Source organism: Oncorhynchus keta, chromosome 31, assembly GCF_023373465.1.
Source record: "Oncorhynchus keta strain PuntledgeMale-10-30-2019 chromosome 31, Oket_V2, whole genome shotgun sequence".
NCBI classification, from domain to species: Eukaryota; Metazoa; Chordata; class Actinopteri; order Salmoniformes; family Salmonidae; genus Oncorhynchus; species Oncorhynchus keta.
In genome coordinates this window covers 16765317-16792612 of record NC_068451.1, presented here as the reverse complement: position 1 = coordinate 16792612, position 27296 = coordinate 16765317, and the positions used below count along the sequence as shown (strand labels likewise).

General features: G+C 43.4%; 1 protein-coding gene across 30 annotated transcripts in view; it reads right to left on the bottom strand.

The window, feature by feature from the left end:
* Window positions 1-27296, bottom strand: part of LOC118364073 (regulating synaptic membrane exocytosis protein 2-like) — a 205289-nt gene that overhangs the window by 4230 nt on the left and 173763 nt on the right. For 19 of the 30 annotated variants that reach the window (XM_052489742.1, XM_052489746.1, XM_052489733.1 and 16 more), the window contains 4 exons: window positions 23536-23786; window positions 810-951; window positions 490-602; window positions 218-319 (listed from right to left, as the gene is read on the bottom strand). In XM_052489742.1, coding sequence (XP_052345702.1) covers window positions 218-319; window positions 490-602; window positions 810-951; window positions 23536-23786 — 608 coding nt within the window. Of the gene's footprint in view, window positions 1-217; window positions 320-489; window positions 603-809; window positions 952-4217; window positions 4671-23535; window positions 23787-27296 lie in introns of those variants that run through there. The other 11 variants (XM_052489751.1, XM_052489754.1, XM_052489764.1 and 8 more) reach the window with 5 other exon arrangements.

Here is a 27296-nt window from a genome sequence, read left to right as displayed (position 1 = left end):
TTATCTTTACTATTATTCTGAGATTTCACATTCATAAAATAAAGTGGTGATCCTACCTGACCTAAGACAGGGAATTTTCACTCGGATTAAATGTCAGGAATTGTGAAAAATGGAGTTTAAATGTATTTGGCTAAGGTGTATGTAAACTTCCGACTTCAACTGTATGTGTCTGCTAAATAGCATATATTAATATATTATACATCACGTAGTAAATTACCTGGCAGTGCCTTGGAACCTGGTTTTCCCACAAGGCCACGGGCTCGGATCACTTCCACCTCCAGCGCTCCTTTCTTGTCCACGATTCCAATCTGGATGTCACCTGAACAACACACACCACAGCCAAGACAATGTTAACACTCCATTCACACAATACAGATATCCTTTCCTTATGGGATGGGGTCGCTAAAGGCGTCTTGACACATAAACCAAATATATAATTCATTCAGAATCTCTTGACACAACATTGTTCCAGAAATCGGATCCACCCACCCATGGGTGGTGTAGCTAGCGTCTGTCGTCCAACCAGCTGGGCTGGGCCTAGTCCATCCAGGAAGTCAGAGAACTGGGCGTCGGAGGACAGTCTCACACCAGGGAAGATCAGGCTGGAACGGAAGGGAGAGATGACACTGGTAACTATGGAGACTAAAGAAGAAGGCCTCAAAGCTTGAACTTGCTTATTTAGAGTTGGCAAGATCCCCAAAAAGACAGGAAATTCAAATGAGCACCCCAAACCTACATTTGACCTAAAACCCAGTTTTTTGGGGGGAGGGTGTACATTATCACATTGGTATGCGTCAGACTTCACTTACTTTCCCTCGGAGCTGTAGCTGTTCATGCTGCCGTCGGTGGACTCCCTGCTGGCCTGCCGAGTCATCCTGCTCCTCATCTCTACGGCCAAGCCCGTCTCTGTGCTCCTCTGCACGGTGCTGCGAAGCTTCTTCCCACCGGCTTCTGGACAGAACAGAGGGACAGAGCGGGAGAAAGAGGTAGAGAGAGGGACAGAGAGAGGGAAAGAGCAGGGTGGAGAAATAGTCAATACATTGCTCTCAAGTGTGTGCTTTGCTTTCGAATTACATACAGTAGGTTAATTGTAGACATAGCATTTTCACTTATTACGAGAAGTCTCATTGAAGTCATCAACAGGAAGATCACACTTCCACTCTATGGCAATTCTACCAACAACATCATGCATCGTATTCTCAGTCCTACCAAGCCACTGCAACTTCCATGTGATCATTTAGCAAAGAGATTTATTAAATATAAAGTGCCATATTACAGTATCTACAGAAATATTTTTTTGAAACAGTTGTGTGTGCATACGTGCATGTGTATGTGTGTTTGTGTATGAATGGGCTAAACAGAATAAGACCATGTACATCCCTCTTCCTGCTATGCCAGAGCACCGGCTGCCTGCTCTGCAGGGTTCTTGCTCTATCTTAGTCTCTCTCTCTCTCCCTCTCTCTCCCTCCCCCCTCCATTCCTCTGTTTCACCTAGGACCATTCCGTGTCTGGCCTCCCCCAACTGATACAAGGTGACAGCTGACTGCCCCCATTAGACCACTGAACATCTCCAATCTATGTGACAGCAGGCCCTGCGTAGGGCACATGGCCAGGACGTGGCTGGAGCTGCATGGGGGCTGAATGGCATTCTTTGCAAACCACCAAGGAGGGCCAGGAGAGGGATATACTGGAGGTAACTGTAGGAGCAGGTACTGGTACAAGTCAGCCACTGCAGAGGTCTACACAAGTCACATGACTTGGCTTTTTGCAGAGAACAAAATAAACAAAATGGCAATTCCTTCAAATACAAAAATGCATAATGGTACAGTGGACCAATTAAAAGTGTCAAATGGTAAAAGGTGAACTAATGTGTCTGTCTTGTCTCTCAGTAAGGAATGCAGGAAGCAGAGGTATTGAGTTCAAGCAGTGTTATTGTTTTAACTCGGAGGATAACCAGGGTAAAGAGAACGAACGTAAATAGAGCACATTTGTGTCAGGCATGACCACTGGACAGGGAATGCATGTCAGCATAGAGAGTGAATGTTCCTCACTCAATGTTTACATACAGAAGAGTGGTTCTGCTTTATCACAGGAACAAGGAACAACCTTTCTGAGGGCATCACACAGAGGGGGTAATAAAGCCCTCTATAACCAAGACCTCTTACAGTTTGAAGAGCACTCAACAATTCCCCATTCTCTGTGTTCAAATAAACAGAAAATAATCTGGCATATATTCATATTATTCTTACAATTTCACTCTCTGTAATTTAGAATTTGTGTGTGTGTGATTTGTGCCAAGAATATGCTCATCTTCAAACGCTTTAATTATACTCCGACTACTGTCCCTGCCTGCAGCTTCTCTCACTTCCTGTCTGCCTGCCCGCCTGCCTGTCTCCCATCCACAGGAAGTACAGACTCTTAGAATCAGAGAAAGATACGCCTTCATTACTCAGGCAGGCCCTCACTGCTGAGGCCAGAACCCTGGCATCTCAGCTATTCAATGACATCCGCCTCCTCATCCTCTCCTCAGCACTGACAAAGCAAACTGGATTCAGATACGCTGAGAGTGACGTCTAAAGGCATCTAAAAAGCTGCCAGTGTGACAGTCAGGCTCCCGCCATGCAGCAACCACCTAAACACAAGCAATGAGCGATGTGCTGAATGATCAGCTGAATGAATCAATGAACATTCATTCAGCTGAATCAAAGCCACTGTATGTACTGCAGTTAGCATGCATATGGCTTTATGTATCTGAGGTCATTGTGGATGGAAATACTAATAAAGGAGGAGAAGCTAATCTATGAAATCGCTTTTTAATGGCCAGCCAACTGTTTTTAATGATGCAGTTTATACCTAATGCTGAATAAAGGTGTGTGATTATGATGAGACTGTATGTGCCATGAGCCACCCTCCCCCCGTATCACACTAAAGGGGAAAACAATCTGGAAAAATATGTATTCTGCAAAGAGATAAGGAACTGTGAAAGACAGAAAAAAATGTAAAGCATTTAGAAAATGCTGCAGTGCATCCAGCCCCAGCCGTGAAACACTCCTCAATGAAAATGCGTCACTTTGGAGTGGTAGAGATATATGGGCTCTGGGAAAATCATAAAACGGCATTTTCCCAGAGCCCATCTAGATGCTAGAACAAAACCTTAATTTGAGGAGCTATTCTCTGCAGGAGTCCTAAGATACTCTAAAATACTGTCTTCACATAACATGTTAAACTACACATCAAAGACTCACCTGCAGTGTCACTTCCATCCAATCAAATGACTGTTTACATACATCATCAGTACAGGGAGAAATGTTTGTGAACAGCAATTTGATTGGACGCACATTTTGGGTCGACTACTCTAGTGCCTTTAACTCCAGGTAAAATTAAAGTCAGTGTCTACCCAGAAAGAGGATTGGGTCGACTACTCTAGTGCCTTTAACTCCAGGTAAGATTAAAGTCAGTGTCTACCCAGAAAGAGGATTGAGATGAAGGGGGCTGGAGACATTTCTAGTGTATTATCTCAACATTCCAGTGGATCATGTCTATTTCAGAAGAGTCTATTAAGTCTATTTATAGGAGGAGGGTAATACAATCCCCCTAACACAACCACAGCTAATACAATCCCACTAACCTAGTTTTGTGAAAACATCCTATCTGGATTATCAAACATATTCTCAACACCCACTCAGAAATAAAACAACTATAAACACACACACTCGACACTGGAGACGAGGTCAACACAATATCTAAATCTATTCTACCGCCCACACCAAAACAAATAGTGATTCATTCCAATCGAGACAAGACAAGCATGCTTGCCAGTGTTTCAGAACAGAACATCAGACTAAAGCAGTAGCCAACGACACAAACAGGGAAGTAGCTACTGAAGTAAAAGAAGCCTCTCCAAAAACACACTGAGCTTGCCCATCCACCAGCAACACAGTACTGTACTTCAGCTATTACTACAACAGCCTCCAGCCTCCCCATGCTCCCTCTCCCCCGTCAGGAGAGTCAACCATCAGTCCATCCCTCCCTCTCCTCTATCCCCCGCTCCATCTCTCTCCACCCCTTCATCTTCTCCCTCTCTTCCCGCTGCCCTTCTCCAGCCCCCCATCCCTCTGCTCCCTCTCTCCCCCCTCAGCTCCTTCCTCTCTCCCTCCAGCAGCAGCAGCTGTGTGTGTCTGCCTCAGTGTCCCAAGGTTAGGGCCATCTCGTCTTACCTCCGTCCTCCTCGTCAAAGGAGTTCATGCAGGGGAAGTAGTTGGCCAGCGCCTCGAACGACGCAGACAGGCTCATCTTGCTCTGGGAACGCTGCATGCGCATCCCGGACCCCGGGGCGCCAGCCGCTGCAGTGGCATCATGCCCCTGCCTACCCATGGTCACTGATCAACCACTGATCACCTGAGTCAAGTGGCCTTCTAGTGGAGGTTACAGGTCTCCAGGCAGCTCTACCGTGCACCGAGAGGATAACTGAAGAACGGGTTGAACGCTGAAGTTCAAGAGAAGACTATGGAGCTGTACTGTAGCAGAATGGCTCTCTGATGTAGCTCTGCGTGTTGTCTCCCTGTGCTGCGTAGAGTGAGACTGGGTTGAGAGAGAGCTTGCTTGCTTCTCTGCTCCGTGTTAGTGCTCTGTGCTATGTGCCTGCTACTCAGCTCCTCTCCATCCTTCTCCTCTTCTAACGCAATTGGGAAAAGAAGAGGGGGGGGGGGCAAGCTGCATCCTTCTCCACCAATCAGAGGGCTCACTGCTCAGGCGCACCTCGGCTGCCTCTCCAGGCAAAGGAGCTCTACCCAGAGATACAACTCACTGAACCTCACTGGCTACTCTCTCGCACACACGCACGGATGCACACACACACACACACACACACGGACATGCACGCACACACACGCACAGACGCACCCACAAATGCAGAGCCACAGAGGTCCCTGTGACAGCTAGCCATTAGGGGCATAAACAACCCTGAACAGCTATTCCACAGGGGGGGGGGGAGGTGTTGGCCACATGCCGGTCACTCACAGTTCACGTGATAGATCTCCATCCCCCTCCCACCCCCACGGTCCCCAGTAGCGCAGTTCTCTTCAGTGTTTTTCCATCAAAGATTGCAGCAAACCCCATGTAGCCAGCTATCCCACTCTCTGTTTAGATACCAATGCATCACCAGTACAGCGGCGCTGAAATTATTGCCATTATCGAAGGAGAATTCACTAGAGCTAATTCAAATTTACTGTCTGTTAAATAATTGTCATTTGTGAGAGAATCTCACAAAATGGCTGTCAACCGAATTCTTGTCTTTGAGACATCACTTCCTTCAACATCATTTCAACCACCAACACTACAACATAGACTGTTTGAATGAGTTGCCATAAACACTGCAGAGTTCATTATGGCCATCTCTGGCATCTCTCTCTTCAACCTGAGGCAACAGACATCCTCTAAACAGCTCACTTCAGTACTGGGAGTGTGTGTGCTTGGACCAGCTTGGACCATCCATCCAGAACCACTTCAGTCCAGATCTCACAGGTGGTTCCTAAGGCCCTTTACAAAGTTTGTGAGCATGGTAAAATTAGATTGGAATATAGGGCATCTCTCCCACATGACATTACAATCTAGGACATCAGGCTTGGTGAAGAGAGAGAGCCAAAGTGTCTGTAGAGGCAGGTTAGCACTGAAACAACAGACCGCTAAATTGTGCTGTTGTAACCATCTTGTCAGAAAACCAACTGCTGTGCTTTTTCTCAGAGAAACTGGCAGAATAGACACAGTACTGGCCAATTACTGAACAAGCACTGAGCTGCTCTCCTTTAAATATAGCATACCTCTGGGCTACAGTCCCTTACTGGGAATAAAAGTCCTCACTAAGAGAAACACTGCAACCTATTTCCACGAAACAAAATCGCCCAATTTCCCCTTTTGTCCGTTGAATGACATGTTCTCATGTTCTCATGTGAAGGAAATTAGACAGAAGAGAAGAACACCGCCTGAACCAATTGGGTCGTTTTAATGCGTCATCTGACTCTAGCAGTTTGGAATATGACAAGGATTCGACCAGAGTGAACGTTGAGATATGTGTACTAAACACTTGACTTTCGTTTAAATCCTGAATTGTTCTTAATGGGAGACATTTACATTTTTAAGTGCACTAAAATCAGAATACAACTCATTGTGTATTAATGAGGATCCTGCTAACACCTCCTCCTACGTATCACAACCATCAGACACACCATTAACTTTGAGGTAGGTGATCCGGCTGTGAGAGCCAGAGGCTTAATGATTTGGAGTGGCACAAATAATTATTGGATCATTATAATGAGTGAGGTCACACTAACAAGCCAAAAGTACGTGCATCTTTATATTGCTGGACTATTCATTCCAGAGTGTGACACACTCATCACTACAGGAAGAAGACAGAAGATAGCAATAAGTGACATTTTGTTAAGTAGCCTTGTCACTTGATATGGCAGAGTGATGTGTTCTGTTGGTCTCAGAGCTCTAGTACTCTACTGAATGCCTGGCTGACTCCTGGTTCCTTGTTCCATTAGTTATATAGAACGAAGAATACCCAACTACATTCTACATGTTTCAAAGAGTAAAGGACTTGCAGAGAGGTAGACCACTACAGCACATCAGACGATCCCTCTGAGGACACTTATTCTTCCCTGTGAAGAATCCTTCAACCATGAGGTTGGTGTGGGGATTATGACAGGTCTGACTTGTCTAAAATGGAAAATACTCACCTGAGTGGCAGATTGTAAGAGATGCATCAGATTGGAGCTGATATATATACATTATAAGTAACCCACAAACAAGGTCTTCGTGTGGAAAAAATATCTACAGTATATAGATACACAGCGTTGATATCTGTCTTTACCTAGCAACGTACATGCAACATTACCATAACAACCCAGAGCTACTGTAAAACAAGGGTGTGAAAGATTCAGAGGAATGGTCCAGACGTTCTGGGAAGTGGAATGGTACGTGTCTCACTGACCAGGTGACTGTGATCGGCGTTCAACGAAAACAACACGCTGTGCAGGTGCCGTGTGCCACAGCTTTTTCACCTTCGGCGTAGCCAACCCTCCACCTTCCACCCAACCAAGGACCAAGAGATGACGTAAAGACCAATGACCAAGGTGTTGAATAGAATGCACAGACTCGTCTGAAGAAAATGAGGTTGATTACATAGCCAGCTGGTTTATTTCCCACATGTCTGTCTGTGTAGATCTGGTGTCCACAAATAGAGTCCACTTCACACTCCTTTCAGAGGACTAAAACTAAATAAATGAAAGCCAGGGGCTGAAATCTCATTAATTGTGAAATATACTGCACATGAGTAAGAAAAGGTCTCTCTATTGAAGTAATTCATATTAATTAATGCAGCAAGTTAAAAGTCGGCCATTAGTATAAAGCATAGAAGGTCATTTCAACTATTTTATGTGACAGCTGGTGAAGAAATGAACTGTGCTTTACTTTATCTTAATTTCTGTAATCAGTTCTCTGTCCAACACTTCCTAAGGAAACAGAGCATTAAAGCCCCACTGATCAATTAGTCTACAGTAGAGGTCTACAGTAGAGGTCTACAGTAGAGGTCTACAGTAGAGGTCTACGGGCCTAAAGTAAATGCCCACAGACTTGGGTCAAATACAGAAAATATGTGAAATACTTTCAAATACTTGGTCTTTGTTTGATTTAGTTTCCCTGGTACAATGGAACCAATGATATATTGCACACTTCAAATCAAGCGCACCTGAAACACTTTCAATATGCATTCTGACCGTGGTCTGGAAGTCCATAGACCTTTTCTACCTTATAAGACTGTACAGCAATGACCGCCTCAACATCTTTGGCTCTTGGCCAACAACGTGTAAAATAGTTTTTTACGATGTATTAGTTTTATTACGATCAAAACAGCAAAAAGACGACAGATAGTCGGGAAAATAATAGCACCTCACACGACGGGAATCCCAAGAATGCTACTCATCGGATGATAACAGCAAGTCCGGGGCAAAATAACCCAGAAGTGACACGGATGGTGAGCAGCAACATAAAGACATCAAAGACTGGTTGGTCTTTGGGGAAGGAAACGTGTGTGATTGATGGCGCAGGGTGAGGCTGAGCGTTAGACAGAGAAACAGAACCAGTCAGCCTGCAGAGTGTAAACACAGCCTAATGGAGCTGTCCTGTCCTGTCCCTTCTGTTTCATCTCTCTCCAATGCCCAGTCAACCACCGTCATACAGACCAGCACAACAGCAGCCCTCAGACCATACAGCTAGGGTTATAATGGGGTGGCAGGGTAGCCTAGTGGTTAGACCGTTGGACTAGTAACCGAAAGGTTGCAAGTTCAAATCCCCAAGCTGACAAGGTACATATCTGTCATTCTGCCCCTGAACATTCAGTTAAGGGGGAATGGATTTGAAGACTAATCATAATGATATTATTGTATAATATCATTTTGTATTGTTTCAAGTCACATCAGATTAGATCACATTATATACATATAGGGTGGGGGGGAAGCCAAGGTATGGAGATGAGAGGCGTCAGTATCCCAGTTTGATCCAACATCTCATTCCATTTCACAGAGGTCAGTCAGTTCGTCAGGCAAACTTTACAGTAACAGTCAGAGGAACTACAGGATGGAAAGTCCACTGACGCCGAGGAAACCAAAAGAGGCAGATTTCTGGGAAGAAGAGAGTGTAAAAGAGAGTTATGGTTTGGATACTTGTCAAAGCTACATTAAGACTGACATTGAGCCCTAGTCAATAACACACATTAGCCCTACGTGTTGTTTCCAGGAACCAATGGAATCCTTCAGGTCTCAGGCAAGGTCACACAAGTGTTTTCAACAAACCACCCCGTTACGCACGCACACACACAGAGCTTACCGTATGTAGTTCACACCATCAGTTTGTGAGGAAAGTGTGACATGTTTGGAGGTGGACACACAAGGTAAGGTGAAGTAGGAACACACTGAGCTGTATAGAGACAGCAGCCGCACAGTGACTACCTGTACTCAGTGGTGTGAATACACTGACAGACAGAGAGGGAGAGATGGTGAGAGAGAGAGAGAAAACGAGAGAATGAGAGAGAGATGTTATGACAGCCGTGGGATGGCTTTCAGAGTCAAGATAATCATCTATAATACAATTTGCAATCACGTTTCATGTTCCACTCTCTAATACAGTATACATATGCATCAGTAGTGTTATGATGCAAAATATCATACATCATACCAATGAAAACAAAACTGTTTTGTTTGAGTGACATGTGGCCTGTGAAGGTAATATCATGGATATGTCATCATTAAACAAAATACTAGAAAACAGGAACACTTCCCAGAACGAATAGGACATTCAAAAACCCAACTGTTGGTGACTAAGAGGATATAGACATTAAATAATACATTTTGACAGATTGCTCATAGCTCTTCCTCTTGAAAAACAGTATTATTACACATTGGAACACAGAGTGGGAGGACAGTCAAGCAGTCGAGAACAGAAACAGAACATATCTTTAGTAATGGTTAAAACCGTGGTGAGTGAGTGAGTGATAGGGGAAGTGTATGTTTAGCACAGCTGTGTTGAATGTCTGTCTGTGGGCAGTCAGTCTGGGGTCGGAGAGGAGCTGACTTGGTGACACAGGAGCCATATGCTAGGGGAAGGGGCGTGAGGTGAGTCACGTTCCAAGCTGACAGACTAACAGGCTGTCGGTGGATGAGACGTTTCCCAAAAAAACAACAGTGTTATGTTATGTAAGCTGATAGGCCAATGGTAAAGCTGCTTGATGGATGGATCATCCCTTTTCTATGATTCAATGGCACCCTATTCCCTATGTAGTGCACTAGTTTTGACCACAGCTATGGGCCCTGGTGAAAAGTTGTGCACCTGGATGTTGTAACGAGGTGACCTATTAACGAATGGCATCACAGTCAACAGCAGAAAGAAACCGAAAAAGACCACACAGCTTAGGGAGCGAGTGAGGCAACTGGGGAAAACCTTACTAGTCATTATTTTAATAGTCATTTAGCAAATACCTTTATCCAAAGCAACTTCTAATTAACAATAACACATACAGGTAACTGACAAAATAATGGAAACACATGAGTAAATAAGGGATACATTTAATGCAGACGGAAAGTATTCAGACCCCTTGACTTTTTCTACATTTTGTTATGTTACAGACTTATTCTAAAATGCAATAAATAAATAAATAAAAATATTCTGCAATCTACACACAATACCCCATAATGACAAAGCGAAAACAGGTTTATAGAAATTTTGCAAATGTATTAAAAATAAAAGGTATTGGGACCCTTTGCTATGCAACTCGAAATTGAGCTCAGGTGCCTCCTATATCCATTGATCATCCTTGAGTGGTTTCTACAACTTGATTGGAGTCCACCTGTGGTAAATTCATTTGATTGAATATGATTTGGAAAGGCACACACCTGTCTATATAAGGTCCCACAGTTGACAGTGCATGTCAGAGCAAAAACCAAGCCATGAGGTCGAAGGAATTGTCCGTAGAGCTTCAAGACAGGATTGTGTTGAGGCACAGATCTGGGGAAGGGTACCAAAAAATGTCTGCATCATTGAAGGTCCCCAAGAACACAATGGCCTCCATCATTCTTAACTGGAAGAAGTTTGGAACCACCAAGACCCTTCCTAGAAATGGCCGACCGGCCAAACTGAGCAATCGGGGGAGAAGGGTCTTGGTCAGCGAGGTGACCAGGTGGATTACCAGGACGCGTACGCAAAGCAGCAGGAAGCCTAGTGTTCAGAGCATTGGACTAGTGACCGGAAGGTTCCAAGATCGAATCCCCGAGCTGAAAGGTAAAAAATCTGTAGTTCTGCCCCTGAACAAGGCAGTAAACCAACTGTGTTCCTAGGCCATCAATGAAAATACGATTTTGTTTCTTAACTGACTTGCCTAGGTAAATAAAGGTCAAATAAAAAAATTAAAAGCATGCACAGACCAACTGGCAAGTGTCTTCAGTGACATTTTCAACCTCTCCCTGACCGAGTCTGTAATACCAACATGTTTCAAGCAGACCACCATATAGTCCCTGTGCTCAAGAACAACAAGTTAACCTGCCTAAATAGCTACCGACCTCTAGCACACGTCTGTAGTCATGAACTGCTTTGAAAGGCTGATCATGGCTCACATCAACACCATTATCCCAGAAACCCTAGACCAACTCCAATTTGCATACAGCCCCAACAGATGCACAGATGACACAATCTCTATTGCATTCCACACTGCCCTTTCCCACCTGGACAAAAGGAACACCTACGTGAGAATGCTATTCATTGACTACAGCTCAGAGTTCAACACCATAGTGCCCTCAAAGCTCATCACAACTGGATCCTGGACTTCCTGACGGGCCGCCCCCCAGGTGGTAAGGATAGGTAACAACACATCTGCCACGCTGATCCTCAACACTCTGGCCCCTTAGGGGTGTGTACTTAGTCCCCTCCTGTACTCCATGTTAACCCATGACTGTGTGGCCAAGCATGACTCCAACACCATCATTACTTTTTCAGACAACACAACAGTGATCACCGACAACGATGAGACAGCCTATAGGGAGGAGGTCAGAGCCCTAGCAATGTGGTGCCAGGCTAATAACTTCTCCCTCAACGTGATCAAGACAAAGGAGTTGATCGTAGACTACAGGAAAAGAAGGGCCGAGCACACCCCATTCTTATCGACAGGACTGTAGTGGAGCAGGTGGTCCACATCACCAACAAACTGTCATGGTTCAAACACACCAAGACAGTCGTGAAGAGGGCACAACAACGCCTATTCCACCTCAGGAGAGGAGGTAGTGTGTAGTACATCACTGGGGCCAAGCTTCCTGCCATCCAGGACCTCGATACCAGGTGGTGTCAGAGGAAGGCCCTAAAAATTGACAAAAACTCCAACCTCCCTAGTCATAAACGGTTCTCTCTGCTACCGCATAGCAAGCGGTACCGGAGCACCAAGTCTAGGTCCAAACGGCTTCTTAATTATGGCTGGGGGCAGTATTGAGTAGCTTGGATGAATAAGGTGCCCAGAGTAAACTGCCTGCTACCCAGGCCCAGTTGCTAATATATACATATTATTAGCAAATTTAGATAGAAAACACTCTGAAGTTTATAAAACGGTTTGAATTATGTCTGTGAGTATAACAGAACTCTCAGGTAAAAACCTGACAAAAAATCCAACCAGGAAGTGGGAAATCTGAGGTTTGTAGTTTTTCAAGTAATTGCCTATCGAATATACAGTGTCTATGGGGTCATATTGCACTTCCTAAGGCTTCCACTAGATGTCAAAAGTCTTTAGAACCTTGTTTCAGGCTTCTACATTGAAGGAGGGGGAAATGAGAGCTGATTGAGTCAGGGGTCTGGCAGAGTGCCATGAGCTGATCACGCGCGCTCACGTGAGAGTAAGTTGCGTTCCATCGCATTTCTACAAACAAATAAATGATCCGGTTGGAACATTATTGAAGATTTATGATAAAAACATCCTAAAGATTGATTCTATACTTCGTTTGACATGTTTCTACGAACTGTAATATAACCTTTCGTCTGAACTTTTGTCTGGACTTGCCCGCGCCTCGTGAGTTTGGATTGTGTACTAAACGCGCAAACAAAAAGGAGGTATTTGGACATATATTATGGACTTTATCGAACAAATCAAACATATATTGTGGAACTGGGATTCCTGGGAGTGCATTCTGATTAAGTTCATCAAAGGTAAGTGAATATTTATAATGCTATTTCTGACTTCTGTTGACTCCACAACATGGCGGATATCTGTATGGCTTGTTTTGTTCTCTGAGCGCTGTACTCAGATTATTGCATGGGGTGCTTTTTCGGTAAAGCTTTTTTGAAATCTACACAGCGGTTGCATTAAGGAGAAGTTTATCTAAAGTTCCATGCATAACACTTGTATTTTCATCAACATTTATGATGAGTATCTCTGTAAATTAATGTGGCTCTCTGCAAAATCACCAGATGTTTTGGAAGCAAAACATTACTGAACGTTACGTTCAGTAATGAAAACTGAGATTTGTGGATATAAATATGATATCGATAAATACTTTATCGAACAAAACATACATGCATTGTGTAACATGAAGTCCTATGAGTGTCATCTGATGAAGATCATCAAAGGTTAGTGATTAATTGTATCTCTATATCTACTTTTTGTGACTCCTCTCTTTGGCTGGAAAAAGGGCTGTGTTTTTCTGTGACTAGGTGCAGACCTAACATAATCGTTTGGTGTGCTTTCGTCGTAAAGCCTTTTTGAAATCGGACACTGTGGTGGGATTTACAACAAGTTTATCTTTAAAATGGTGTAAAATACTTGTGTGTTTGTGGAATTTTAATCGTGAGATTTCTGTTGTTTTGAATTTGGCGCCCTGCACTTTCACTGGCTGTTGTCATATTGATCCCGTTAGCGGGATCTAAGCCATAAGAAGTTTCTACCCACAAGCCGCAAGACTGCTGAACAGCTAACCAAATGGCTACCCAGTCTATGAGATACTCTACCTCAGGCGAGCAAAACCTCAAAACTTCCTTAGATATCGTGCACCAGCTGTTGTTTACATACAGTATATGCATAGGCCCCCACCCCGTGTCTTACCAGAGGCTGCTGTTCTATCCTGCCAATAGAGTGTATAACCCACCAGCTGTATGTTCTTAATGTCGTCGTTCAGCCACGACTCGGTGAAACACAAGATATTACCGTTTTTAATGTCCCATTGATAGGATATACGCGCCTTCAGTTTGTCCCATTTATTTTCCAATGATTGAATGTTAGCTAGCAGGATGGAAGGCAAAGGCAGATTAAACACTTGTCGCCTGATCATCACAAGGCTCCCTGATCTTTTTCCGCGAAATCTCAGTGTCCTTCTCCAGCGAATGACAGGTATCTGGTCGGGTGTCTATAGTTTATCCCTCCCCTCGACTCATTGAAGAAAAACTCTTTGTCTAATCTGAGGTGAGCTATCTCGACTGACCTGTTCCCCCGCACTTTGACTCTGTACAGGTACCCCCTGTATATAGCCTCGTTACTGTTATTTTATTGTTGCTCTTTAGTGATTTATTTCTCTATTTTCTTCTTTTTTTCTTTTTTATTTGTATTTATTTATTCTTTACTTCAGTTTATTTAGTAAAACCTTTAAATCTGATTTTTTCTTAACTGTATTGTTGGTTAAGGGTTGTAAGTAAGCATTTCACTGTAAGGTTGTATTAGGCGCATACCTGTTGTATTAGGCATACCTGTTGTATTAGGCATACCTGTTGTATTAGGCATACCTGTTGTATTAGGCATACCTGTTGTATTAGGCATACCTGTTGTATTAGGCATACCTGTTGTATTAGGCATACCTGTTGTATTAGGCGCATGTGACAAATAACATTTGATTTGATTTTGATGGTCATCTCAGTGACCAGATCTCAACCCAAATGAACACTTATGGGATATTTTGGAGCGGCTCCCAAGACAGTGTTTTCCACCACCATCAACAAAACACCAAATGAGTAGAGGTGCTAGGTGCTGTTCTGGCACATGGTGGCCCAATGCCCTATTAAGATGATCATGGGATACAGGAAAAGGAGGGCCAAGCACACCCCCATTCTCCCTATTAAGACACTTTATGTTGGCGTTTCCGTTTCATTGGGCAGTTACTTGTACATCAAGCATTATATGTACCCATGCCAGAATACCCCAAAACACAACCGTCCAAAATGGAGAGGTACTGTCTGTCCAACACTGAGAACAGTTTGTTTTCATTTTGCAACGTTTTGCAACGTGTCCCAGTCAGCTGACTCACAGGTGTCCTACTCTGCTTGCTCAAAAAAGCTTGTTTGGCCATCTTGTGTTTCTGTAACTATTGCTACATTATCGTGTTTAACTTGGTTTTTATTGATTCAAAACAAATCCATCAAGTATTTGTGACAAAAAAGGCAAAACAAGGACATTAGTTAACATCATGGACAACGCAAAGCACATGAAGCATCTGTTGTAGCATGTGCCATTAGACAACATTAAGTTATTCATAAAAAAATAATGTCAATAAGACAATCACTGCCTTGTGAATAATCACTCTGAAAGATGTTCGGTACATCAACATTGATCCTAATACAAACCTTTCTTTCAAGAAATTCTTTGTAGAAATGCAGAATTGCAGATTCAGAACGATGAGAATAAGATAGAGTTAACATATAATACAAGTTAAAGGAAAGATTCACCCATTTTGAATCTTATATTGTATTTGTGCATCTCTGACTGATGTTCTATCGATTCCTGGGGTCATTTCACATTTTCATATATCCGAAATATTCACTGTTCAAGCAGGCAGAATTACAGCCGGTATGACCCGTTTTGTATCACATCAAAACATTTAATGACCCCGGGAATCGATAGATCACTCAGAGATGCACAAATACAATACAACATTCAAAATGGGTGAATCTTTCCTTTAAGTCCAGTGCCATAAAAGTAAAGGTTTGACTCAAATTGCTCTGTCTCCTTGGGTTAGTAACAGTTGTCACGGTGGTTCTTTCCTCATTGCTTGACAAGCCCCTCTCTAAACTGGAAAAAAATGCTTTCTCCAGTCAGTGTCTGTGAACTACATCAGAAATCAGTCCACAATGAAATTGTGAAGGGTGATTAGTAAAATTGAAACATTTCAGAGTGGATATAAACTCCAGCTTGGTCATGACAGATGTACTGTCCTACAGATAATTCAGTACTAAACAGTGCCCCACATTTGTGATGAGAGAGAGACAGAGAGGGAGAGAAAGGGAGAGAGGGGGGACAAAGAGAGCATGAGGTAGACACTTAGTTGAGCGACAGTAGAGCACATTATCGACGTTCCAAGGTATGTACACAATGCATATTGGACTACATCTGTGTGTCTCTTTCTCTCTAATGCTTTTCCAACAGAATGAGATATAACATCTCCGGCATGGCAGCTCTGCCTGAACACCAAGTAAGCCATCAGTAAGTTCAGACTGGAGAACGGCTCTGCTACTTCCCAGACAGACTTTATCAGGACTCAGAGTGTTAAAAGAACAGCATAGAGAGACAACCCAGGGAGGGCTTGGGACAATACTCACTATTTGTGCTACAAGACAATAAGGACTAGGTCAATCATACATGTCTTACAGTCTGACCTGTGTGGTGGAATTATTGAAATCAAAAGGAGAGACTTTTAGATTTCTTCAAAACAATCAAACTTTATAATTTAATTAGTGCAGTAATGGAGCTGGTCAGCAGTCACCTCTGGAAGTGATCACTAAGAACTAAACCAGCTGGTTTGAGCCGCAGCATTTTATAGCAAAGTCCATCCTCCTTCAGCCTACATGACAAACAACAGATGTATGGAATGGGTCACAAGGTTAAGATTTGTATGAAACATACTTATAATTCACAGCTGACAGCATCTGCTGTAAAACTGTCCTCATTGTGTAGAGACCAGGGCCTTGCCCAGCAAATCTATATTGGAGCCATCTCCCCCTGGTACCCTAGTACAAAAATATTAACTCATGCTCTGGAATGCGGTATCACCCAAGACATCGTAAATCTCCTGTCAGTGTTAAATCTCCCAGAGGCCCACTTTCAGTTCACACAGACACAATAGAGGTATAAGAACAATATTCTGTTGCATAAAACAACTATTTGATGCAATTACAGCATTATAACATAGTCTTGAAATTTTGCTCTCACACATGACCTTTAGAAAGTACAATAGGAACATAGGGCCAGAATGCATATTAATCAAGTGTTGTTGAGATCACAAGACGGCAATGCAATTCTGTAACTGTCTTTATCAGCACGTTTTATGACAACTTGCCTAGAAAGATGCTGAGATAGTAAATATGACAGATTGGGGAAGTTTAGGACATCATGTTTATTACCCTATCTGTCCTATTTGAACACATCACATATTATTAGTTACAATAGTACATGTGAAACACTGCATAAGGCAATAGACACAGCAACAATTTTCCAATGGCTTGCAGAATTTGAGGCACTAAAGTGTGTTTTTTTTCTGCTGAGGCGGATTTGGGGAGGAGGATTGTATAGGGATTTAGAGTCTTCTCTACCGAGGCTAGAGTGTAATTACTAGACTGCTGAATGAGGTTATAAACGTTATAAATCAACTCTGTTTCAGCTTGGTCATGAGTAACGCCACGCTGACACATACACGCACACATGCTCACATGTGTACACACACACACAAGCGCACGCACACACACAAGTGCACGCACATACACACACACACACACACACACAGAGAAAAACCTCAGCACTATGAAGCAACTATCACAACAAGATTAATTACACCAATATGTTCATATGATATGATACCTCAACCTTACGGTAACCTTGAATTGACACGGCAGCATAGCGAATAACAAGGTTAATAGATTACATGCCTGGTACAGTAAAAGAGTCCCTTCAGCAGAAATATCCAAAGATCAACACGTGAGAACTTTATATCTGTTACACGGAGCTATTTTAAGTAAGAACAAACACCATCGTGTTTGAAAGGAACAAAGTGTGTGTGTGAGTTTGTTTGCACGTGACCTCTTGATGCCCACTTGGGAACAACCCCTGTACGTCTGTCAGTCAGTCAGACACACCTCTGTGAGGTCAAACTGCTCCTATCCCATCCACATGGCTTCCATCCTTTGAATGTGCCCCTCAAGTCGGTGGCCAGTGCCTCTGGGTAAAGCAACAACAAAGTAGGCCAAAGAGAGAGAGTGCATCGCAGGGGGACCACATGGCAGAATCTCAATCCATTGGTTGGTTCAGAACCAAGACAAAGATTCGAGAGACGGACACACTCACGCTGATGCACCTAAAAGTGAGTGAAATATTGATATGCTCTTAAGATTCGAGCTGAAAGGGGATGTGTGTGTGTGTGTGTGTGTGTGTGTGTGTGTGTGTGTGTGTGTGTGTGTGTGTGTGTGTGTGTGTGTGTGTGTGTGTGTGTGTGTGTGTGTGTGTGTGTGTGTGTGTGTGTGTGTGTGTGTGTATTTTTCAGGAAAACCATGACATGGACAGGCCTGCCTGACATGACAAACATGACATATATATATATATATATATATATATATATATATATATATATATATATACACACACACACAGCTGAAGTCAGAAGTTTACATACACTTAACTTTTAGTCATTAAAACTTGTTTTTCAACCACTCCACAAAGTGCTTGTTAACAAACTATAGTTTTGGCAAGTCGGTTAGGACATCTACTTTGTGCATGACACAAGTCATTTTTCCAACAATTGTTTACAGACAGATTATTTCACTTATAATTCACTGTACACAATTCCAGTGGGTCAGAAGTTAACATACAAGACGTTGACTGTGCCTTTAAACAGCTTGGGCAATTCTAGAAAAATATGTCATGGCTTTAGAAGCTTCTGATAGGCTAATTGACATCATTTGAGTCAATTGGAGGTGTACCTGTGGATGTATTTCAAGGCCTACCTACAAACCCAGTGCCTCTTAGCTTGACATCATGAGAAAATGAAATGAAATCAGCCAAAACCTCAGAATAAGAATTGTAGACTCCACAGGTCTGGTTCATCCTTGGGAGCAATTTCCAAAAGCCAGAACATACCACGTTCAGCTGTACAAACAATAGTATGCAAGTATAAACACCATGGGACCACGCAGCCGTCATATCGCTCAGGAAGGAGACGCGTTCTGTCTCCTAGAGATGAACGTACTTTGGTGCGAAAAGTGCAAATCAATCCCAGAACAACAGCAAAGGACCTTGTGAAGATGCTGGAAACAGGTACAAAAGTCTCTATATCCACAGTAAAAAGAGTCCTGTATCGACATAACCTGAAAGGCCACTCAGCAAGGAAGAAGCCACTGCTTCAAAACCGCCACAAAAAAAGCCAGACTACAGTTTGCAACTGCACATGGGGACAAAGATCGTACTTTCTGGAGAAATGTCCTCTGGTCTGATGAAACAAAAATAGAACTGTTTGGCCATAACGACCATCGTTATGTTTGGAGGAAAAAGGGGGAAGCTTGCAAGCCAAAGAACACCATCCCATCTGTGAAGCACGGGAGTGGCAGCATCATGTTGTGGGTGGGGGTGCTTTGCTGCAGGAGGGACTGGTGCACTTCACAAAATAGATGGCATCATGAGGTAGGAAAATGATGTGGATATATTGAAGCAACATCTTAAGACATCAGTCAGGGAGTTAAAGCTTGGTCGCAAATGGGTCTTCCAAATGGACAATGATGTAACGGTTTTCGTCGTCTGAGGAAGAGGAATCGGACCAAAGCGCAGCGTGGTAAGTGTTCATGCTTTTTATTGAAACTGAACACTTTAACAACCGAAACAGTCCTGCAAGGTGCAAAACACTAACCACAAAAACCATGTGGGGAAAAGCTACCTAAGTATGGTTCCCAATCAGAGACAACGATAGACAGCTGTTCCTGATTGAGAACCATACCCGGCCAAAACAAAGAAATACAAAAACATAGAAAAAATAACATAGAATTCCCACCCAAATCACACCCTGACCAAACCAAAATAGAGACATAAAAAGCTCTACGGTCAGGGCGTGACAAATGACCCCAAACATACTTCCAAAGTTGTGGCAAAATGACTTAAGGACAACAAAGTCAAGGCATTGGATTGGTCATCACAAAGCCCTGACCTCAATCTCATGGAAAATCTGTGGGCAGAACTGAAAAAGCGTGCGTGAGCAAGAAGGCCTACAAACCTGACTCAGTTACACCAACTCTGTCAGGAGGAATGGGCCAAAATTCACCAAATTATTGTGGGAAGCTTGTGGAAGGCGACCTGAAACATTAGACCCAAGTTAAACTATTTAAAGGCAATGCTGCCAAATAATAATTAAGTGTATGTAAACTTCTGACCCACTGGGAATGTGATGAAAGAAATTAAAGCTGAAATAAATCATTCCCTCTACTATTATTCTGACATTTCACATTCTTAAAATAAAATGGTGATCCTACCTGACCTAAAACAGGGATTTTTACTAGGATTAAATGTCAGGGATTGTGAAAAACTAACCCTAACCCTAACTTCCGACTTCAACTGCATGTATATATATATACACTGAACAAAAACATAAATGCAACATGTAAAGTGAGCTGAAATAAAAAATAGTAAAAGCTTATTTCTCTCAAATTTTGTGCACAAATTTGTTTCCATCCCTGTTCGTGAGCAATTCTCCTTTGCCAAGATAATCCATCCACCTGACAGGTGTGGCATATCAAGAATCTGATTAAACAGCATGATCAGTACACAGGTGCACCTTTTGCTGGGCACTCTAAAATGTACAGTTTTGTCACACAACACAATACCACAGATGTCTCAAGTTTTGCAGGAGCGTGCAATTGGCAATGCTGACTGCAGGAATGTCCACCAGAGCTTTTGCCAGAGAATTTAATGTTAATTTCTCTACCATAAGCCGCCTCCAACGTTGTTTTAGAGAATTTGGCAGTACGTCCACCCGGCCTCACAACCGTAGACCACGTGTAACCACGCCTACAAAGCACCTCCACATCTGGCTTCTTCACCTACGGGATTGTCTGAGACCAGCGTCCCGGACAGCTGATGAAACTGAGGAGTATTTCTGACTGTAATAAAGTTATTTTGTATGGAACTAATTCTGAATAGCTGGGCCTGGCTCCCCAGTAGGTGGGCCTGGCTCCCAAATGGGTGGTACTATGCCCTCCCAAGCCCACCCATGACTGTGCCCCTGCCCAGTCATATGGAATCCATAGATTAGGGCCTAATGAATTGATTTCAATAGACTGATTTCCTTATATGAACTGTAACTCAGTAAAATCATTGAAATTGTTGCATGTTGCTTTTATGTTTTTACATAATATTCTTTTTGATAGAAATACAAATATGACTTTTGCAGGTGCTCATTAATTTTCAGAGAAGCTGTGCACTTTCCTTTTGTGAAATAACCATTGAGACACTATAGCCAACTAATTTATTATACAACCACATGGGGTTAGAAATGAGAAGAGACAAGTGTACAGATAAAGACATGACGATGTGCTATCTAGAGACCCTATCAGGGATATTGTCCATATCTTGACAAAATCAGTCACTCAAAGAACTTCAGAAGCTCACTTCAGTCACGAGTCAAAAAGGGGCGAAGGAGGAGAGAGGTGTTACTGACAGGGCTGTGGTGCAACCATGACAGAATGATGCCTCGGGACTACCTGACATGATGACTCCTTGCTGTCCCCAGTCCACCTGGCTGTGCTGCTGCTCCAGTTTCAACTGTTCTGCCTTATTATTATTGGACCATGCTGGTCATTTGTGAACATTTGAACTTGGCCATGTTCTGTTATAATCTCCACCCGGCACAGCCAGAAGAGGACAGGCCACCCCACATAGCCTGGTTCCTCTCTAGGTTTCTTCCTAGGTTTTGGCCTTTCTAGGGAGTTTTTCCTAGCCACCGTGCTTCTACACCTGCATTGCTTGCTGTTTGGGGTTTTAGGCTGGGTTTCTGTACAGCACTTTGAGATATCAGCTGATGTACGAAGGGCTATATAAATAAATTAGCTTTGCTTTGATGTGCTGTGGTGCAACCACGACAGAATGATGTGCTGTGGTGCAACCATGACAGAATGATGCACTGTGGTGCAACCATGACAGAATGATGTGCTGTGGTGCAACCATGACAGGATGATGCGCTGTGGTGCAACCATGACAGAATGATGTGCTGTGGTGCAACCATGACAGAATGATGTGCTGTGGTGCAACCATGACAGGATGATGCGCTGTGGTGCAACCATGACAGAATGATGTGCTGTGGTGCAACCATGACAGAATGATGTGCTGTGGTGCAACCATGACAGAATGATGTGCTGTGGTGCAACCATGACAGGATGATGCGCTGTGGTGCAACCATGACAGAATGGTGTGCTGTGGTGAAACCATGACAGAATGATGCGCTGTGGTGCAACCATGACAGAATGATGCGCTGTGGTGAAATCAGTAGGAATGACTAAAACTACAAAGTCAAATCATGGGTTGGAGGGGTAAGGCAGCGCCATACACACATCATTCCCTACCTCCCTTTACGATCAACCCTCAGTGGACACGATTGATGAAGAAGGGAGGAGTGATCATTGACCATGATCAACCCAGACCTTGGCTGCGTCCCAAATGGCACCCTACTCCTTCCATCGTGCACTACTTTGGACCAGCATATAGTGAACAGGGCGCAATTTGAGAGACAGATTTTGATGACATAAAAAGACCATTTAAGGTGTGAACACTCCTTGAGACACCAGAGCGTCACCTCTCAGGACCTTGGGTATGATTGAAGCTGACCTTCCTACAGATGGACCAGACCTCAATCAGGGACAACTCGTGAACAAGATAACCCACCCATCCACCCACCTGCCTGCCTGCAGCACTTTTTATTGTTGCATTCAAGTTCCACTCTCTCAAAATAACAGAAGTCCATGTAAAAATAACCAACATTATGTTGGTGGGCTTTGCTTTGTGTGATATTAACTGAGGAACATGTTATGAAAATAACTTTTGATGATTGACATTTTCAGGTCATCTATTGGTGTAAATCACTGCAATAATGGCCTTTACCAGTCCTTTCCTTCAGAAAGAGTACATCCAATTAGTTTTTTAATTGAGAGGCTACGACAATGTGTTACCCTCTAGTCTCACTTTGCTAGGTGGTTTGACTGTTTTCATCATTATCTCGCGCTCTCCCTCGCTCTCGTTTTCTCTATTGCTTTCTCTTGCTCGCTCTCGATCCAATGATAAGCAGTTCATACTGTTCTGATACACCTATGAGAAGATGTACTCCTTCGAGTATTCATGACAAACATTGTGACACAAATGAAATCAACTGTAAAATGTTTCTCTCCCATCGGCTGCGTCTCCACCAGTCAGTCTATGAATAGACCCAGAGTGCTACGTGATACGGAGGCCCTTAAGAGTATAGCATCTTGAAAACATGACCAAGAACAGCAAAATAACATAAGTAACTGAAGCCACCTCTCTGCCATGTTAAACATAAATGTAACTGCACAACTACAGTATCGAAAAACAAGAAGAGGAACATCACGTACACATCATTAACAATCCATTAACAATCATTAACAATCCATTGCGATGGTCTGCATGTTGTTTTCTTGTACAATTCTGTTCCTGCAAAGAAAAATAATCATAACAAAGGGTTTCAGGACAGGAAGGAAAATGTCTCTACAGTAGGATTGTCATTGCCTAGGAGGAAGAGAGAAGTGACGAGGATAAAACACATTCATGCCATCCTAGACATCCTTCTAGCTCTGGATCCAGAACTCCTGCAGACAGAAAGATATGCAAACTGGAGGAAAAGAAAAGAACTGAGGTATCACATGACATTCATTGAAAGAGAGAGGGGCAGATAGACATGATACACAGACAGTGTCATAATACAGTACATCAGAGAACAGAGGGAAGGACAGAGGCATATATATCCCAAGTGACTCAGGCACGCCTACCTGTTTGGCTGAGCTGAGAGGTACTCCTGCTTTTCCGCGAGAGGCCAACCACTGCCGCCATTTTGGCACCAATACTGGAGCGCCTCTTCTTATCCTCGTCCCCGCCTACCATGCCCACGCCCGTGTCCGATTGGCTGCCGTCCGTCTTCTCCAGGTTGCACATGTCTCCACCGATGCTTGTGCTCTTCGTCATGTTCATACTCCCTGACGACGTGCCCAACTGCCTGTTTTTCATTTTGGACGTAAAGTCACTGTCAGCCACACACCACCATTACAGGGGCAGGCCAGGACAGACAGGATAGAGGAGAGGGGGAGGAGAGGAAGAGGAGGTAGAGGACAGGAGGTAGGAGAGGAAGAGAAGAGGGAGAGGAGACAGGGGTGGAGACAGAGGAGGAGAGAAGAGGAGACAGGGGAGACGAGAAAATGAGACCGGGGAGGAGACAAGGACAGTCAGCTACAGTAGTCTAGGACTTAGGGAATAGGTTTAGGGACAGGGCTCAGCTACAGTAGTCTAGGACTTAGGGAATAGGTTTAAGGACAGGGCTCAGCTACAGTAGTCTAGGACTTAGGGAATAGGTTTAGGGACAGGGCTCAGCTACAGTAGTCTAGGACTTAGGGAATAGGTTTAGAGACAGGGCTCAGCTACAGTAGTCTAGGACTTAGGGAATAGGTTTAGGGACAGGGCTCAGCTACAGTAGTCTACGACTTAGGGAATAGGTTGAGGGACAGGGCTCAGCTACAGTAGTCTAGGACTTAGGGAATAGGTTTAAGGACAGGGCTCAGCTACAGTAGTCTAGGACTTAGGGAATAGGTTTAGAGACAGGGCTCAGCTACAGTAGTCTAGGACTTAGGGAATAGGTTTAGGGACAGGGCTCAGCTACAGTAGTCTAGGAATTAGGGAATAGGTTTAGGGACAGGACTCAGCTACAGTAGTCTAGGACTTAGGGAATAGGTTTAGGGACAGGACTCAGCTACAGTAGTCTAGGACTTAGGGAATAGGTTTAGGGACAGGACTCAGCTACAGTAGTCTAGGACTTAGGGAATAGGTTTAGGGACAGGACTCAGCTACAGTAGTCTAGGACTTAGGGAATAGGTTTAGGGACAGGGCTCAGCTACAGTAGTCTAGGACTTAGGGAATAGGTTTAGGGACAGGGCTCAGCTACAGTAGTCTAGGACTTAGGGAATAGGTTTAGAGACAGGGCTCAGCTACAGTAGTCTAGGACTTAGGGAATAGGTTTAGGGACAGGGCTAAGCTACAGTAGTCTAGGACTTAGGGAATAGGTTTAGAGACAGGGCTCAGCTACAGTAGTCTAGGACTTAGGGAATAGGTTTAGGGACAGGACTCAGCTACAGTAGTCTAGGACTTAGGGAATAGGTTTAGGGACAGGGCTCAGCTACAGTAGTCTAGGACTTAGGGAATAGGTTTAGGGACAGGGCTCAGCTACAGTAGTCTAGGACTTAGGGAATAGGTTTAGGGACAGGACTCAAGGTCCTCTGGCCTGAACTTCCCACACATGTGTCATGCACTGGATGGTAAGCTGGTTGATTGATACATTGATATGGCTGTTTTACTGCTTTTGTGATCATTGTAAAATGAGTACATATAGAAAACAGTCAAAAATGAAAAGTGAATTCAACTAACATGCAGAGAGGTACAGTAGAAGCCTGTGACACCTTGTTCCTCCTTCAGCCATCTAAAATGAAACAGTCATATTGTTTGAACAACAAAATATCCTTCACCTTTTTAAGAAATAAGACATCTTAATTCTAAAGCTCTAAATTATAGTCTTTCTACTTTTTATCCCCGGCTTCAGATGAGCTATTCATTCTGACTGGCAATCTGTTCTTATTTATTCTCCTCAGGATTCAAGTGATCAAGAAGAAGATGTGAAGTTTGACCCTGATTCATGAGCACGCTTACAATTCGTGGAAGACTTAATTTCAATGCTGCTGAGAAATTATTCACCCCAACAAATATATATATTCTGCTTGAAAGGAAATAGGTGTCAAAATGAAGGTCTCATTTTGGCTCACAGTGCTAGATTTCAAGTTTGAGAGACGAATGATATCCTGTACCATGGGTTTCAAGTCCTAATGAGCATAAAGGAGTATAAAGATGTGGTAAAAAGCCGCCTGAGGACAGGAGTCGTCTAAAACTGCGGCTGACCTATTACACGCAATTGTCTCATCCAGACGATTATAAGAAGAGTCAGTAGGGTCAAACTTAAGAAAAATCAATGCCCTTTAACAATTACTTCTTCAATTATTTCAATTAGGCTCCTCTCCTCCTCTCCTCCTCTCCCGTCTCTACCATTCACATCTGTGGTGTTTAGTTCTCTATTCAGTAGGAAGCTGTTCCATAGGCTACTTCCCGTACTTGCTCTGAAGTTGGTTATATAGGGCTCATGTATCCTCACTCAGTGAAGGGATGTTTCTGCTTCTGTATGAACTGAACACGTCCACTGGGTTCGTCCTAATCGCCTGTAGATACTGAACTGAACACGTCCACTGGGTTCGTCCTAATCGTCTGTAGATACTGAACTGAACACGTCCACTGGGTTTGTCCTAATCGTCTGTAGATACTGAACTGAACACGTCCACTGGGTTTGTCCTAATCGCCTGTAGATACTGAACTGAACACGTCCACTGGGTTTGTCCTAATCGTCTGTAGATACTGAACTGAACACGTCCACTGGGTTTGTCCTAATCGCCTGTAGATACTGAACTGAACACGTCCACTGGGTTTGTCCTAATCGTCTGTAGATACTGAACTGAACACGTCCACTGGGTTTGTCCTAATCGTCTGTAGATACTGAACTGAACACGTCCACTGGGTTTGTCCTAATCGCCTGTAGATACTGAACTGAACACGTCCACTGGGTTTGTCCTAATCGTCTGTAGATACTGAACTGAACACGTCCACTGGGTTTGTCCTAATCGCCTGTAGATACTGAACTGAACACGTCCACTGGGTTCGTCCTAATCGCCTGTAGATACTGAACTGAACACGTCCACTGGGTTCGTCCTAATCGCCTGTAGATACTGAACTGAACACGTCCACTGGGTTCGTCCTAATCGTCTGTAGATACTGAACTGAACACGTCCACTGGGTTCGTCCTAATCGCCTGTAGATACTGAACTGAAAGAGGCACAGTGAATACTGTACATCTAAATGATTCTTTTATCCTCCTATCATTTAGCCTACATGCTACAATTAACTAACTATGGATTACTCTGTTTGACTATGAGTTTCTATCAACCAGCACTACACATGTAAGACGTAACGCTCCTCAGAAATCAATCAGCCCATAAGCTCACTGTACTAGCTCAGTGTTCTGAGGGAGAGAGGGGTATGCAAGTGAGAAGTAAGCGATCACTGTCGCTGCACATGAGAGTGCGAGAGCGAGATGGGTTGAACTATTTGCACATCATTACCACACTGCATATAGACATAACGCAGACATTTGAAATGTCTTTTGGAACTTTTGTAAGTGTTATCTTTACTGTAAATGTTTTATTGTTTATTTCACTTTTGTTTATTATCTATTTCATTTGCTTTGGCAATGTAAACATGTGTTTCCCATGCCAATAAAGCCCCTTATATTGAAATCGAATTGAGAGAGAGAGAAAGAGAGAGAAAGAGAGAGAGAGAACGGAGAATGAGAGAGAACTGAGAAAGAGATAGAGAGAGAGAGAGAGTAAGGAGAGAGAGCATTTCGCAATATAACTGCCGTTATGATACTGACATAGTACACCATGAT